The sequence below is a fragment of the Parasteatoda tepidariorum genome, chromosome 8, assembly GCF_982258835.1.
Source record: "Parasteatoda tepidariorum strain Cologne lab strain chromosome 8, Ptep-v5.0, whole genome shotgun sequence".
NCBI lineage: Eukaryota > Metazoa > Arthropoda > Arachnida > Araneae > Theridiidae > Parasteatoda > Parasteatoda tepidariorum.
Window position 1 is genome coordinate 36,578,780 of NC_141762.1, and position 15,011 is coordinate 36,593,790.

A 15,011-nucleotide genomic window follows, 5' to 3' on the forward strand; every position below is an offset into this window, starting at 1 on the left:
ATAGTGAGACATGTATTGCTTATGCAAATTTTGAATTGTTGAACTGGTTTGTAACATGACAGCACTGATAAGAAATAAAAAAGATTTGACGCGTACTGAGAATTATTATTCAAAATCAAAGTTTAACGGGAAATAATCAATTGAAGAACTTGCAATTTTTGAAATGTATTCCTGGCGTCATTCAAATGATTTTACGCGTGGCCGTATTATCGGCAAGATTGAAGAAAACCTTAAAAATGTTTCCAAAAAGTTTAAAGTCCTCCACAGTGCTGTTTCAAGGCTTTAGAAATCATTTCAAGCAATTGGAATGCGTAACAAACGATACTGGGGAAGTTGCGTTCCATGCACGACGTCTGCAGAAGTACATAGTACTAACGACAAGAAGGAACCAGCGCATTTCAGCCAGTCAGGTAACAAATCAGTTTCATGATGCTACTGGGAAGCGAATCTCTCGAAAAACTGTAGTCAGATGCTTGCAAGCAGGAGAACTGTACGCCCGCCGACTTGTGTGCATTTCATTATCCAGAAGTCAACGTAGCTCCCGTTTGCACTGGTGTCTTCAACATCGTAGTTGGAGCGAATGTGACTGGATTTACGTACTATTCTCAAATAAGAGTAGATTAAGTCTTTCATCTGATTGCCGACGCCAAATGATCAGGCTTGAGATTGGAACTGCGTGTAGTCGAGCAAACATACATGAAAGGGTCCGATATCCTACATGTAGTGCCATGGTATTGGCTGGCATTATGATTAATGACTGTACCCCCGTCTAAGTGCTTTCAACTGGGACTATGACTGTCCAACGCTACATTAATGATATTCAGTTGCCTCATGTTCGTTTGTTCCGTAGTGCTGTTGTGATAAATTTGTTTTATGGATTACATCGCAATAAATATTTCATCTAAAAGTCATTGTCGAGGAGTGTGTACACAGCTAGGATATTCAAAGCCACGAATCACCAGCATGTTCTCCAAATCTGAGTACGATTGAAAAAGTGTTGGATACTTTGGAAAGGAGTATTGATGGTCGAGAATTCTCTGTAATAAGCAAGGAAAGCCTCATCCCTGTACTGACAGAGGAATAGGACAAATTACCTATTCTAAATGCGGTTGTGTAAAGCATTCTACGACATCTGCAAACTTGAATCTCTCTCCATTGAGGTTATACCCCTTATTGACATTTTACTCCAGGATGCCGACAAATAATGCCAATAAAAAAAATTCCTTTTTCACATTTTCAGCACAAAATGACTATTTTGTTCCATGAACACCTTTCAAACCTTCTAGATTTCAGAGCACAAAACATTATACTTTTTTAATTGTCCTAAGATTCTTAGTATTCTTTTATTTCACTTAGTTTTTAACCACACTAAATTTTATAAGCTCTGTGTGGTATTTGTAGTACATCCTTAGCAATTGTCCAGCAGTGTTATTCCAATATGCATTCACTTTGTGACATGTATTATTTTTTAATTACATAAGACTTTAACATCAAATATTAATTGTATTACTAAGAAATTTGATTATGAGTATAAATTTTTGACTGTTATGACTTACTTATTATTTACTTTAATACAAAAGTATTTTACCATTAGTTTTCTTTTGTTTCTTGTATTATTTTACCATGTTGTTTAACCTCTTTCACTGAGAAAAAAATTATGGTCAAAACTACCAGTAGGTGGTAAAATTTTTACCAAAGCGCTTTGGTTAATTTTAGTAAAATTAGCAATAAAATATATTTTTATAATAATAAGACAAAATTTAATATATATTGTAAAATTTGGTAATTTTATCATGATACGTTAGAGCATTATGTGAAAGCCATTTATTTGATTCAATTTACTTTTTACTATTGTATTTTTTACTAAGTGTGTGGTAATAGGAACTATAATTTTGAAAACCAAAATTTCCGGTAAACCATTACTATATGAACGTAAAAATTACCAAATAAATGAATAAAAAAATTTAAATACTGTATATTTTGGTTTTCATTACCAAAATCATGGCTTTATTTAATAGAAATGTCCATACTAAACAGTACTGTAATTTCATCAGAATTTTTTTCTCCGTGAAATCAATATGTTTAATATATCAAAATATGTAGTTTTAAATATTTTTTATAGCATTAGATATACTAAGCATTTTAGTGCATGAAAGTTTTAACAAATTAATGTATGAATTTTATTTTTTTATTTATATAAGCACATTATTTCTTTAACCAATTTAAAATTCTGCACCACAGAATTTATCTATAGTGATTTTCAAAGATAACTTTATTGATGCTGTTAATTTGTTATCCTTTAACTAAACATACTGAATCAATTTAGTTAATATAATTATTTTAACAATGGTACAAAAGTTGAGTGAGTTTGAAATTGCGTAATTTTTTTTTTTCTAATCAATGCGAAGTTTCAATTCAATTCAGCATGTGAAGTTTTTAATAAAACGGAATATATATGTCTAACACACAAAAACGATATAAAATAGAACACTTTGTTACTTAATTGTATTGTTTAATACCATATATATTTATACTCCTGTACATTAATTTAACTATTTCTCTTCCACATTTAAAGCAAAGGATACCGCATCTGTTATCTCTTTTTAGTTCATGATTTTTCAATAAAGATACTACAGAATTAAAATAGAAATTCATTATTTACAAACCTTTTTATACTTTTTAGTTTTCCTATATTTTAAGTTTTGTAATTTGAAAAGTTCTCTGAGAACTTAAATTTTTTAATAATTTAATTATTTTATCATTTTAATTTTTTAATATTTTTATTAATTTATTACTTTTTTACATTTTAAGTTTTATAACATTTCGAATTTTTTTAACTTTTAAACTTTCTAATTTTATAAGTTCTTTTTAATATTTTAAGTTTTATAGCATTTTGAGTTTATCATCTTTTTCTTAATATTTTAAGTTACAATAAACGACAGCTAAGTCGTATTTATCCAAAAGGCACAAGAGCAGATTCTAATAACTATCTTCCACAGGTAAGCATTGTATCAAATAGCATTTGCATTTTATTGAACTCTCTTATTTATACTTGTAACAATTCATTTTACATATAAAAATTGAATTACGTATGTCCAAAAGAACTAGTAACAGTGAAAAAAATCTGAAATTCAATTAAGTTATTGTGCTATTTTCTTGGTATCATAAGTAAAAACCAAGTTATGCTAAAATAGCCACAGGAGCAGATCTTACACGTGGAGTAAGAAACTCTTATAATTTTATAACTTTATTTTCAAAAGTGTAATAATTAATTTTCTTGCACTATTCAAACAAACCGATTCACGCTTTTTTTAAATCACCAAGTGCGTAACATTAATCAATACTTAAATGCAACTGAAATATTAAGGTTTAAAATTGTATTTTCTTAATATTTTAAGTTACAATAAACGACAATTAAGTCGGATTTATCCGAAAGGCACGAGAGCAGATTCTAGTAACTATCTTCCACAGGTAAGCATCGAAGTTTGGAATATATATTTTTATGTTATCTGTACATCATACTAAATATATCAACCATTCTATCAAATTAAAATAATAAATACGAAACTTTTTCTTTTAGATTTTTTGGAATGCAGGATGCCAAATGGTAGCCTTAAATTTTCAAACGCCTGATTTGCCGATGCAACTCAACCAGGGAAAATTCGAATACAATGGAGGTTGTGGGTAAGTTAATAAGTTATACTCAATGCAATGTTACCAAACTCAATGCAATATTTTTTTAGTATTTTGTATTATTTATTTTATTTTATTGCATATTAAAAACCTTACTATAATTACAGACATTATATGTAACTGCTCTTCGTTGTATGCCTAAAACTATTTTCATTCTTATCTGATTATTTTAAGAACATAAAAAAATTTTATTGTTCATCGCTTAGGCCCTCGTCTTTTCAATAACTAATGATTAATGACCTTAGAATATAGCTTGTTTCACAATACAATTTAATTCAGTTAGGAAAGTCATTATAATTAAAGTTATATGATTTTAAATTTCTATCGATTTCTGTAAACTCAATCTTATAAATAGAAGATTTATAAAGGATTACATAATATTACAGTTACTTGCTGAAGCCGGACTTCATGCGTCGTCCGGACAAGACGTTCGACCCCTTTGCGGAGTCACCTGTGGACGGTGTGATAGCAGCTCAGTGCTCGGTGCGGGTCATCTCCGGCCAGTTCCTCTCCGACAAGAAAGTCGGCACCTACGTCGAAGTGGACATGTACGGCCTGCCCACCGACACCATCCGGAAAGAGTTTCGGACACGCCTTGTCCCCTCCAATGGACTTAATCCCGTCTACAACGAGGAACCCTTCGTCTTCAGGAAGGTACAGAGCGACCAAAATTTGCCATTCATTATGTGTAAATTTAATTACTTTTGATCGATCGGTTAAAATATCCAAATAAGGATTTGGTTATTTTTATCTATCTATTTGGATATTTTCACCAATCGATCAAATTACTTTTGATAGATTGGTAAAAATATCCAAATAAGGATTTGGTTGAATTTCGATTCTATCCAAATATTCCAGAATCTGATTCCATTCCTTAAAATTTTATTAGCCACTTCAATAAATTATAAGGGCAGAAGCTTCGAGTATTATTTTTTTTACCTATATGAACAGAAATATGCTTAAAGAAATATTATTTTACAAAATTACTTAAATATACTCTCCCAAAATCTCGCATTTCAAAAAAATGGTAAAAGTTTTTCCATAATGATTACTTTTATTTACATTACTGATCATTACTTTGAGCAATTTATCCTCATACTGATTGGATAATTCATCATTTAAATAAAAATAAATAATATGGATAGTAAATAATTTAAATATAACAATACGCATTAAAAAATAATATTTATAATAGCTGACTTTGCAATTATTTATCGCCATAATATCGTTCATATGTGTTGGTACAGCTAAGATAAGTATTCGAAATCTATTCCTCAACATTATGCTCCTTAGTTTGAAAAACCGTAAAAGTTAAAACCATGACTACCACATTTTACTATTGTTTATCAACTATTTTAAATAATGAAAAAAATTATGAAAATGAACATTTTAAGAAATGTAACATTTTTCATATAATCGTACAGTAATTAGTCATTTAAATAATGATGCAATGATGCGTAATATTTAGCTATTGAGGGTAATTTAGATCAATAAAAAATTAGTGAGATAAATAAAAAAATAGAAAAATGTAATATATTCTATTCTTTATTTTAAAGGTTTTAGAAAAAAAAACATTACATTTCTTATCAGTCTGACATTTCAACAACTATACAAAATAAGGATTAGAAAAACGTTATTGTCATCTAGAACCAACTGTACAAATTACTTCATTTCAAGATACAACTTCTATAACAATAAAATGTAAAGGAAAATAAACTTACGTACTTATTGTTTCTCCATGGCTTAGTCAATTTTTAAAGTTTTAAGTTGGTAATATTATTTGACACATTGATGGAACACTTAGATTTCTTGTAAGAACTTAATTCCATCTTTAATCTTTTATACAAATAAAAACATTAAACTTCTCAGGACTTTATCTTCGCTAACACTACCTAGCATTTTAGATTTTTTTGGCTTTTTCTCCTTTTAAAAAATTCTCTTTTTGCAGTTCTTCATTCGTATTCCACATCATAACTAGAAAATAGCAGACGATTAAATCTTTTATTTAGTCGATTAAATATTTTTATTGGCAGACGATATTTTCAAAAAAGTAAATTATAAATGTTTATCATTAAACTTTTTAGATAGGAATGGTTCTCAAAATTTTTTTGAAAGACTGTGTACTGAAAGCGTATAAATATTTGAACAATTAAAAGATTATACTGAGAGAAGAAAATCAACATCTGAAATTGCATATTATTTTCTATAATTTGCTTGTGTATATTTCACTTCATTTCATGTTATTTTTCCCAACATTGAGTACATTCTTCCTAAAACTTTATGACCTATATCGTAAAGAAAAAGATCTAAAAAAAGAAATCAGATTCTCCTTTTTAAGTTTTAAAATTCTTTTAAATGTTAACTAAGGGAACTATTTCTTAAAAAGTTCATTTTTTCTGCTGATAAAAAAAAAGAAATTGTTATAAAAATAAATGCTCAAGCATGAAAAGCTTGTTTTATAAAAATTCAATTTGCATTTTAAGTCACTCCTCTTGTCAAATTTTTGAGTATATATTGATAATTATTACGGCCAAAGTATTTAAATAGAGAAGTGCATAAATTAATAAATAAAAAAAATTAAATTAAAAATTCTGTGCAAATTGTTATTTAAGTAGAATTCATTTTAAAAATTAATATTGAGTTTATGGATTATTTGAACGTAAGCATTTTCAACTATGATCCATTTTTTGTTTGAATAGGTCGTCCTTCCTGATTTGGCTGTCATCCGTATCGCTGTATTCGATGAAAGTAGCAAAATGTTGGGGCAGAGAATTCTTCCTCTCGATGGTCTGCAGGCGGGTAAGTCTTTAGAATATCATCCAGTCACTATTTATAGAACTGTCAAATTATTTATATGATAAAAACATCACAATATTGCTCCGTAATGGCAAAATATCCCTTTTTAATTCTACACTACTACATAATGCAGTCGTAAAATTATGCCATGTAAGTCGGGCATATGCTAGGTCGTGATGTAGACTAATAATATATTTAGATGGATATCTAGTGTAGTTTTAATATCCCCCTGACTTAGACACAAACAACTGCCTCAATATAAGACACTTCATGTAAGTCGGACATTTGTTAGTTCTTGATATAAGCTAATAATATAGATAGACGGTTAGCATAGGGTTTATATCCCCTGACCTGCCTCAATATAAGACACGTCATGTAAGTCGGATATTTGTTAGTTCTTGATATAAACTAATAATATAGATAGACGGTTAGCATAGGGTTTATATCCCCTGACCTGCCTCAATATAAAACATACAATTAAGTCGGGCATTTGTAAGACTTAAAGCTTGTAAATGTAATTCATGAATGTAAATTTTATTTTCTTACATGTTACTAATCAATGCTTTAATGTTATGTTTTAGGCTATCGTCACGTTTCTCTGCGTACCGAGGGTAATTTTCATATGTCTCTAGCTATGCTGTTCATTTGTATAGAGTTAAAAATATATGTTCCTGATGGTTTGGGAGGTACGCATAAATTACAGTTATTGTTTTATGCATTACTTACAATGCCGTTTTAATATATTTTGCAATTATAATAAAGGATATACAAAATGTTAAAATTTATTTTTTTTAACCAATAGACTACGTTACTGACAAAGAATTTCTGGAAATCATTTCTCTGTTCAAAAAATTCTAATAATTTAGTTTCTCATTTTTTCTTGTAATCTCTCAACACCTGGGGCTTTTTTCATTACCCCCCCCCCCTTCTCAGTTACACGCTTGTTTAAAGCTGATTGTTTTGTTTGATAAATTTGTTATCTTGTTTTCCCTTACCATATTCATCAACTCTTCTTTTTCCATATTTTAATTTTTGGAAGTTTCCTTTTGACCCTTTTTAACCCTTTAACTGCCAGATTTACAGCTTCTGAGTTCTCTTTCACGAGCACCTGTTTAGAGCCAGAAGATTTTTTTCTGTCCGGCCTAAATCCCTGAAATCACTGAAATGTGAAAGCGTTCTTTTATGATGTACTGTAAAGTAGATAAAAGACATTTACTAAATATATTTTTTATTTGTATGCTTTATTTTCTTATTTTTTGCTTAAAATTTTCACATTATTTCTTCTATTTCGAGTTCTGTTAACTATTTCCGATGCTTCGACATTGCAACGGTAAAAACAGAAAAATGTGACGTCTACAAGATCTAACTATCAATTGAAAACTGGAGTGAAAACCCAAATACGCAACACTTAAGTGAAACTAAACCTTTCCCACTTACTATAAAAATACCACGTGCTCATTCTAAATAAGAGTCGTTTTATAGCATGCCATTTAAAAACATTTCAAATGGAATGCTTTAAGATCATGAATAATGGCTTGCTGTAATATATTGCTTATTAAAAATCAGCCGATACTCTGGTAGGCATGCTCATATAGCATTATTTTTCCTCATTTACACGTTGTTACTCTATATTCATATAGAGCTTAAAGTTAACTCTTTTTCTTCACTAAAAAACGGAAAACAGTATTAAAAAAAGACGAAAATTATTAGCGTCAACTACATACAATTTAAGTGCTCTTATGACTGGGCACCTATATTTGGTGTAATCTTTATTTTAATGATTTAAAATTGTAAAATTGTAAAATTTCTACATTTTTTTTCATATGTGTGTATAGACTTGATGGACGCTCTGTCTGATCCACGAGCATTCCTGTCCGCTCAAGAGAAACGCTTGGCACAAATGAGGGCGATGGGTATCGAGGAGGCAGACATCCAGACCAAAGATCTCCAACTTGGAGCCACAAACTCCATCACCAAGAAGGACGAAGACAAAAAAGGTTAGTAATAATCGTTTTGAAAGACCTTGTTTACTCACATTGTAGTTGCTTATTCGAAACACTCAGTTTTGAGATGTCTCGAAACAATAGAATGCTGTTTACAAAATCAAACAAAAATTGCCTCGTTTAAAGACTAGACAAAAATATACATATACATTAGCTCTTTCAGTCTTCCATAACATGATGTTAAGCCTAAAAAATTACCAAAGTGTTTACATGATGTCACTTCATGTTAATTATTCATCATTTTCCTGAACCAGAAGTCAACTAATTAACGACATAATTCAAAAGAATTTATTTAGATATGATATAACGGAACATTTGATCAAAGCTTTTAAGAAAAATCTTACTTATGTCCTTTCAAAGAGGAGTCAAAAATCACATAGTTAACCATTCGATTTGTCGAATGTTGATATTGTGAATTTTTGGATCCGTCGTAGACCAATTGGTTCTCCTACTGCCAGCCAGACGTCAGGGACTCTAACCCATGATCTATCACTAAGGATATTTTAAGTTAGTACAGTAGTCGGTTTGAGTCGGTTGCAGAAATCGTACCGATCAGCCACCTCTAGGATTCGACCCTGATTCACTTCATAAGGAGGTGGACATTAAAAACTTTATTTTATTTTATAACTGTCGTTGAACAGCTGACGCGATTTTGGGTTTACGACTACTAATGTTCAATTCCGTAGCCTTGTAATTTTGAACCCAATGCGGAAGACAAGGAAACTTCCGGATCAGTACCCCCAGAGGTATTGATTTGTTGCATTGGGACATGGGGGACTTTGTGACCCTATATATTTAGGGCGCACCAGCCACCGTTTACTACACGGGGAGTCTTCAGTCGGTGGGGATCGAACCCATGACATCTTGGGCATAAGACCAGTGCCCTACCTACCAGGCTATTCCGGCCCACATTTAAAGTTTGTAAAGTGTCAGATTTTTCAACTGGCGTGTAACGCATATATATCTAAAAGGCGAATAGAAAAGGCTGAATAGAAAAATGTTTCGAGCACATTCATAAAAATTATCGAATTAAAAATTCTAAACAAATACGGTTATTATGAAGCCCTTTCTTATTTAGTTATAATAATAGTGAGTTTTGAAATTATAAAGTGCGCTTATTCTTTCATCGTATTAATTTACCTAATGCGAAATGACCATGTAAAATGGTTTAATCCGCTCCAAAGAAATAAAAGAAATGTAAGATGCAATTTTTTACTGAAAGGCATGTGGAGGCATTAATTATGTAATTTTCATTTATAGATGATTTCAAAATAGAGCCTATTAGTGCGGAAACTTTAAAAACAGAAAAGGCTTTTATGAAACTGATCAGGAAACAACAAAAAGAAATGGACTCTCAAAAAAGAAAACAGCATAAAGAGAAAACAGTTATTCAGAAGCAACAATGTTCGGCCATTGATAAAACGATTAAAAATATAAAGAAGTAAGTAGTAGTACGAACTATTGATGTGATTTGTTTATGTGAGAAATATTCAATCGTATAAAGTATTAAGTAACTTCAAAAGGACATGTAAGATATTTTATATAATTTCATTTGTGACTTTACTTGTCAAAAAATTTACTTATTTTACTTGTCGAACTACTACATTAAACAGGGAAAATAAAAATATTTTTTCCTGTTGAAATTATTTCCCAACTACGAGTCGTAAAAAATCATAAGCAAACAAATATAGATTTAGGTGACGAAAGTCATGAGATATCTCTTAGGAACTCCTTACGAAGCTCAGTAACTCGACGTGGTAATGAACTCAAATAGTTAGAAATCATTCGCTGGGACATTCAGCCATGAAACGAAAGTTTAGTGGGTGCAGGGTTTTGTGCGCGAACTGACCTTTCAATTATATGTCATAAATGTTAAATGGGAATCATGTCGGGTGGCTAATTCATTTACTGGAATCGTGCAGAATGTTTTTCAATTAATTCTCGATGACCTGGCGCATTGTCATTCATTAAAATTTCATAGTTGTTTGGGTACATAAAGTCCAAAAACAGCTGCAAGTGGTCCCCAAGTAGCTGAACTTTATCTTTTCCAGTCAATGGTTGGAGCAATTGGACAATAGAACCCAGTTCATTCCATGAAAAAAGCCTCCCACATCATTATGGAGCCACTAGTTGATTGCACAGTACTTTGTTAACAAATTGGATCCATTGGCTCGTGGGGTCTGCACTACACTTGAAAACTGCTTTCAGTTCTGAACAGCCAAAATTGTGCTTCATCTGACCAAGCTACAGTTTTCCAGTTGTCTAGGGTCCAACAAATATGATCAGGAGCACAGGAAAAGCACTAGACGTGATGGCATTCTGTTAGTAAAGGCAGTTGAATCGGTCTTCTGCTGTTAGAACTGAAAACATCAAAACCTTTGCGATTGCCTGAAGGGACAAAAAGAAGTAGAAATGAGATTATAAGAAACTCCTCCTAGTTTAATTGGGCAATCAAAGTGGTTTTGATATTTTTCCTTCCGATTTCCTTGCTATTGATTTGACAGGATCCGATAGTGTCTTTGCTTATATTCCTCGCTTAAATATTATTTTGCAATCTCTTACGGAAATATAATTCTAACCTCATTTCTCGACTAGTATAACAAATATATAAAGGGAGATCATTGGGGAATATTCTGCATTTCATAAAACACTGTGCATTTCAATACCGAGTTCACTGTTCGAAAAATAAAAAAGAGAAAAAGATTTTATCTTACTTCGCTATTACATTAGCGCCCCAACTCATATTTTGACGTTGCATACTTAATGTATTAGAGAGATTTTGCATTCTATCCATCCGGTTGACTTCTTTCATCTGCTTAAATCGATCACCACCGCGCAATCTCTAACCTGCCGGTATTTACTTCACGTTTGCGCAGAGTGGATCTAGTTAATCGAAGAAAGAAGTTAACTGCATGTAAAGAGAATCAAAATTTCTCCATAATACTAACGAAGTGATAAAAAAGAAATTTTAAAAATGTTGTTCTTGACGAACATATATAAATTGTATATACTTTGGTGTGTGCTATTCAATATTTGCAATTTCATGCTTCAATATACTGTTAACTAAATAAAAGTAGGAAAAACCCTTCTAGCAGTGAAGACATGGCCAACGATCCCCAAATCCGAGAACTTGTGGTGGTTCAGATGAAACAATGGTCTTCGATGATGGAGAAGCACCGGAAGGAAGAATGGGATCTGTCCAAAAGTCATCTTCTGCAGCAGAGGGAAATACTGCAAAGGCTCATGGAAATGGCTCAAACTTCTCAAATGAAACAACTCGAGGCCAAATTCGAAAGGTGTGGAACTAAATGGATTGTTTTATTTAAGTCGTTCTTTTAAGTCATTTTGAAAACGAATAGTTACGTTATGGATTTGATATCTATCTGTTATTATCCTTTTCAGAGAGAACAAAGAGATGAAAGGAAAGCAAGCTAAAGTGTCTGTAGAGACAGCTAGAGAAGTGGCTAGTGATAAGACACTTCGAAACAAAGCTGAAAGAGAAAGGTATTAACTCTTCTTTGCATACACTGTTAAAATTTTCAGAAATAAGATGAGAGTATCGTATTTCTAAAATTACGGTAAAATAACAGGCAGCAGTCTGTCTATTCAATTAACTTTAAAGCTTAAGGTGAAAGAACATTTTTTATCTTTACGGTTTGGAAACCGTTTACCACTAGTATGGTTGAAAAACCATGAATACGAAACTATGCGGTTTCTTAACCATTTACAACTAGCATGGTTTTAAAACCGTAAAAAGAGTTTTTCGTTAGGTAAAGGGCATTGGAGTTAGGTTGCGGCTGAGTTGTATTTCATTAAATGAACCCTGGAATGAGGTTTAAATTGTTCCTATGATTGTTTTACCTTTCGTAAGACATGGGAAATACTAAATTTTGTTGTGTTAAACAGCATTATGGTTCTGCACTCTATGCGTAAATGAGAGTAGGGGAGAGTGGGGTCAATTGTAACATTTTTTACTTAACTATTTTTAACTAACCAAAAATCCAATATATTATTAGTATTAATTGACAGACGAGTAAAGTAGACTATCCTCTACTAGAAAAAAAAATAAATACCTAATTTTAAATGTTATTATATTAGTTATTAACAATTTTTGACAGTCGAGCACTTGTTACAATTGTCCCCACTTACGGGGTCAATTGTAACAGTTCATAAATTCAACTAAAACATAGTTAATTATACATAGTATCATAGTTGTGATATATTTCTTTATTGATCAAAATAGTAGTGATATTTTAGGAGTAAAAATAATAATGAGCAGAGACCTAAAGGGTTAAGCTTTTAACTTTAAGTGGTTAAAAATTTTAATTTATGCTGTGAAAGGTGACAAATAAAATAATGCACATGTAACATAATATAAATGATATAGGAAACTATTGGTGGTTCTTAAAGACTTAAGTAATGGTTTGTAAACATAAGATTATTTATTTTCAGCTGTTACAATTGTCCCTTCACTTATTGTTGCAATTGTCCCCAAGACGCCATTTCAGCTTCATTTGTTAAAAACAATGCTAGTTAATTAGTAAAACTAATCTTTTTTTTTATTGAAATGTTAATTAAGGTGTCCACTTACATATTCGGTTACTAATTTTTATTTGTTTAAACAAAATTACTTTGTTACAATATAATATTCTAATACCAAAAAAAGTAATTGCGTGGCGTGAAAATATCTTTTGTGATCTAACTCTTTCAAAAGTACATAAAAATGATTGCCATCAGGGGTGTACATGTAGATTTATTAAATACACCTTGTGCGCCACCTAGGAACCAAATCTAGAACCCGACACTCGAAATTTTTGCTCTGTTACAATCGTACCCTGTTACAATTGACCCCACTCTCCCCTATAGTATTCTTATACTCCAGAGTCACAATTTTCGAAGTGCTGAACTATGGAAACACTTCATGTGTTAAAGAGTATGGAGGAAATATTATGGTATCAACGCTGGGACTAGAATCCCCGTTCTGTCCGTCATGAGATTGACAAGATTAAAGTCATTATTGGCCCTCTCCCCTACAATCAGTACGCAGCTGCAAAAAACAAAGTGGCTTCACTAAGTAGACCTAGTTCGTATAATAAAATTGCGGTTGTTTAACAGTATTATCTGGAAGCAATTACGGTTTTTCTTACGATTAACAGTCGGAATTCCATCTCATTTATGTTATTTAGCTGTTTTGTTTGAATAGAGTAAAATAAAAATTAAATAAATTGTTATTTACCCATTTTTCTGGGACATTTTTTGTATTGTAGATGCATTTAGTGCTTAGAAAAATAATGCATTTTAAGCGCTAGCAGATAATGTATATCTTAAACCATCTTTCAAGTTTGACCATTCGTCGCTTTTTGATATTGTTGAAACTTGATGCTTCAAAATTTAGACTTTCAAACTTTTTACAGCGCGATTTTTAATTACGCCGAATTCTTCTTAAAAAGAGGAAGAAAAAATTTCATCATCAAAATTATCCTACTTAGTTATTAGTTTAAACAGATTATTAGAAAATGTTATTTTAAAATCAAAAATTTCATTGAATAGTATTTTTAAATTTTGTGAATAATAGCATAAATTTTACCTAGTCTTATTTATTTGGAAGCTGATACCAAAGCTCTCTGTTCTTTCATGTTCAACATTTCTATTTACATAATAATAACAATACAAATATGTAATAAAGAATAATAACAATACAAAAAAATTCATTGAATAAGAGAAGAAAACTACAGCACTAAAGCAGTTTGCTCTTTCATTCGCAAGTATAGCTTACCTGAATTATTAAAAAAAATTATGCTTGTTACAAAAAATTTTTTATAATTTAATTTTAAAATTAATTTGAATCTCTAATTGTTAAAACGCATTATTAGAAACTGCTTTTCTTAAAAATATCCAAATATTTTTTGCAATATTAACTAGACTTTCAGCGCTTTTTGGGAGCACTTTAAAAAATTCCGGATCAAATTGCGATTTAAAGTGGTACTTATAATCCATAAGATCCATTTCACCCTAAAATATTATACCTTAATTTTTACAGAAATATTTGTTTGATTAGAGTGATTCAGTGATTTTACAGTAATAATTACTATGAAATTTACGGTACACCAGTCTTTTTGTTCCGAAACATGTTCCGGTAAAAATGGATTTTACATGAAAAGTACCGGCACCTTGTCTGCTGGTACTTTTTACCGTAATTTCATCCGAAATTATTTATGATATGATTACTTAAGTTTTATCTAGGATTATTTATTTACAAACTGATATCAGAACTATTTGTTCATAAATGTTTAACGTTTTTTGCAGAAGGTTGCGTGAAAAGAATAGTAACAATACAAAAAAGTTTATTGAAGAGAGAAAAACTGCAGCGCTCAAACAGAACAAAGAAAGAGAAAAACTGAAGAAAGTGCATGAGAAACAACTACAAGATCTTGCCAGAGAGACTGAATCCGTAAGTGAATCTTTTAATTTTTTTTTTTTTTTAAATCTCTCACTTGAAGAGGTATGTAAAGTTCTTAA

The 15,011-nt window shown here is 31.0% G+C and overlaps 1 protein-coding gene across 11 annotated transcripts in view; it reads left to right on the top strand.

Moving 5' to 3' along the window:
* LOC107456648 (1-phosphatidylinositol 4,5-bisphosphate phosphodiesterase) overlaps positions 1 to 15,011 on the top strand; it is an 85,897-nt gene that overhangs the window by 59,537 nt on the left and 11,349 nt on the right. For 3 of the 11 annotated variants that reach the window (XM_016074562.4, XM_071181511.2, XM_016074564.4), the window contains exons 21-30: positions 2,927 to 2,999; positions 3,581 to 3,684; positions 4,080 to 4,347; positions 6,393 to 6,492; positions 7,071 to 7,175; positions 8,325 to 8,486; positions 9,753 to 9,933; positions 11,570 to 11,788; positions 11,895 to 11,996; positions 14,799 to 14,943. In XM_016074562.4, the coding sequence (XP_015930048.1) occupies positions 2,927 to 2,999; positions 3,581 to 3,684; positions 4,080 to 4,347; positions 6,393 to 6,492; positions 7,071 to 7,175; positions 8,325 to 8,486; positions 9,753 to 9,933; positions 11,570 to 11,788; positions 11,895 to 11,996; positions 14,799 to 14,943 (1,459 nt within the window). Of the gene's footprint in view, positions 1 to 2,926; positions 3,000 to 3,398; positions 3,472 to 3,580; positions 3,685 to 4,079; positions 4,348 to 6,392; positions 6,493 to 7,070; positions 7,176 to 8,324; positions 8,487 to 9,752; positions 9,934 to 11,569; positions 11,789 to 11,894; positions 11,997 to 14,798; positions 14,944 to 15,011 lie in introns of all 11 variants that reach the window. The other 8 variants (XM_071181515.2, XM_016074565.4, XM_071181510.2 and 5 more) reach the window with 5 other exon arrangements.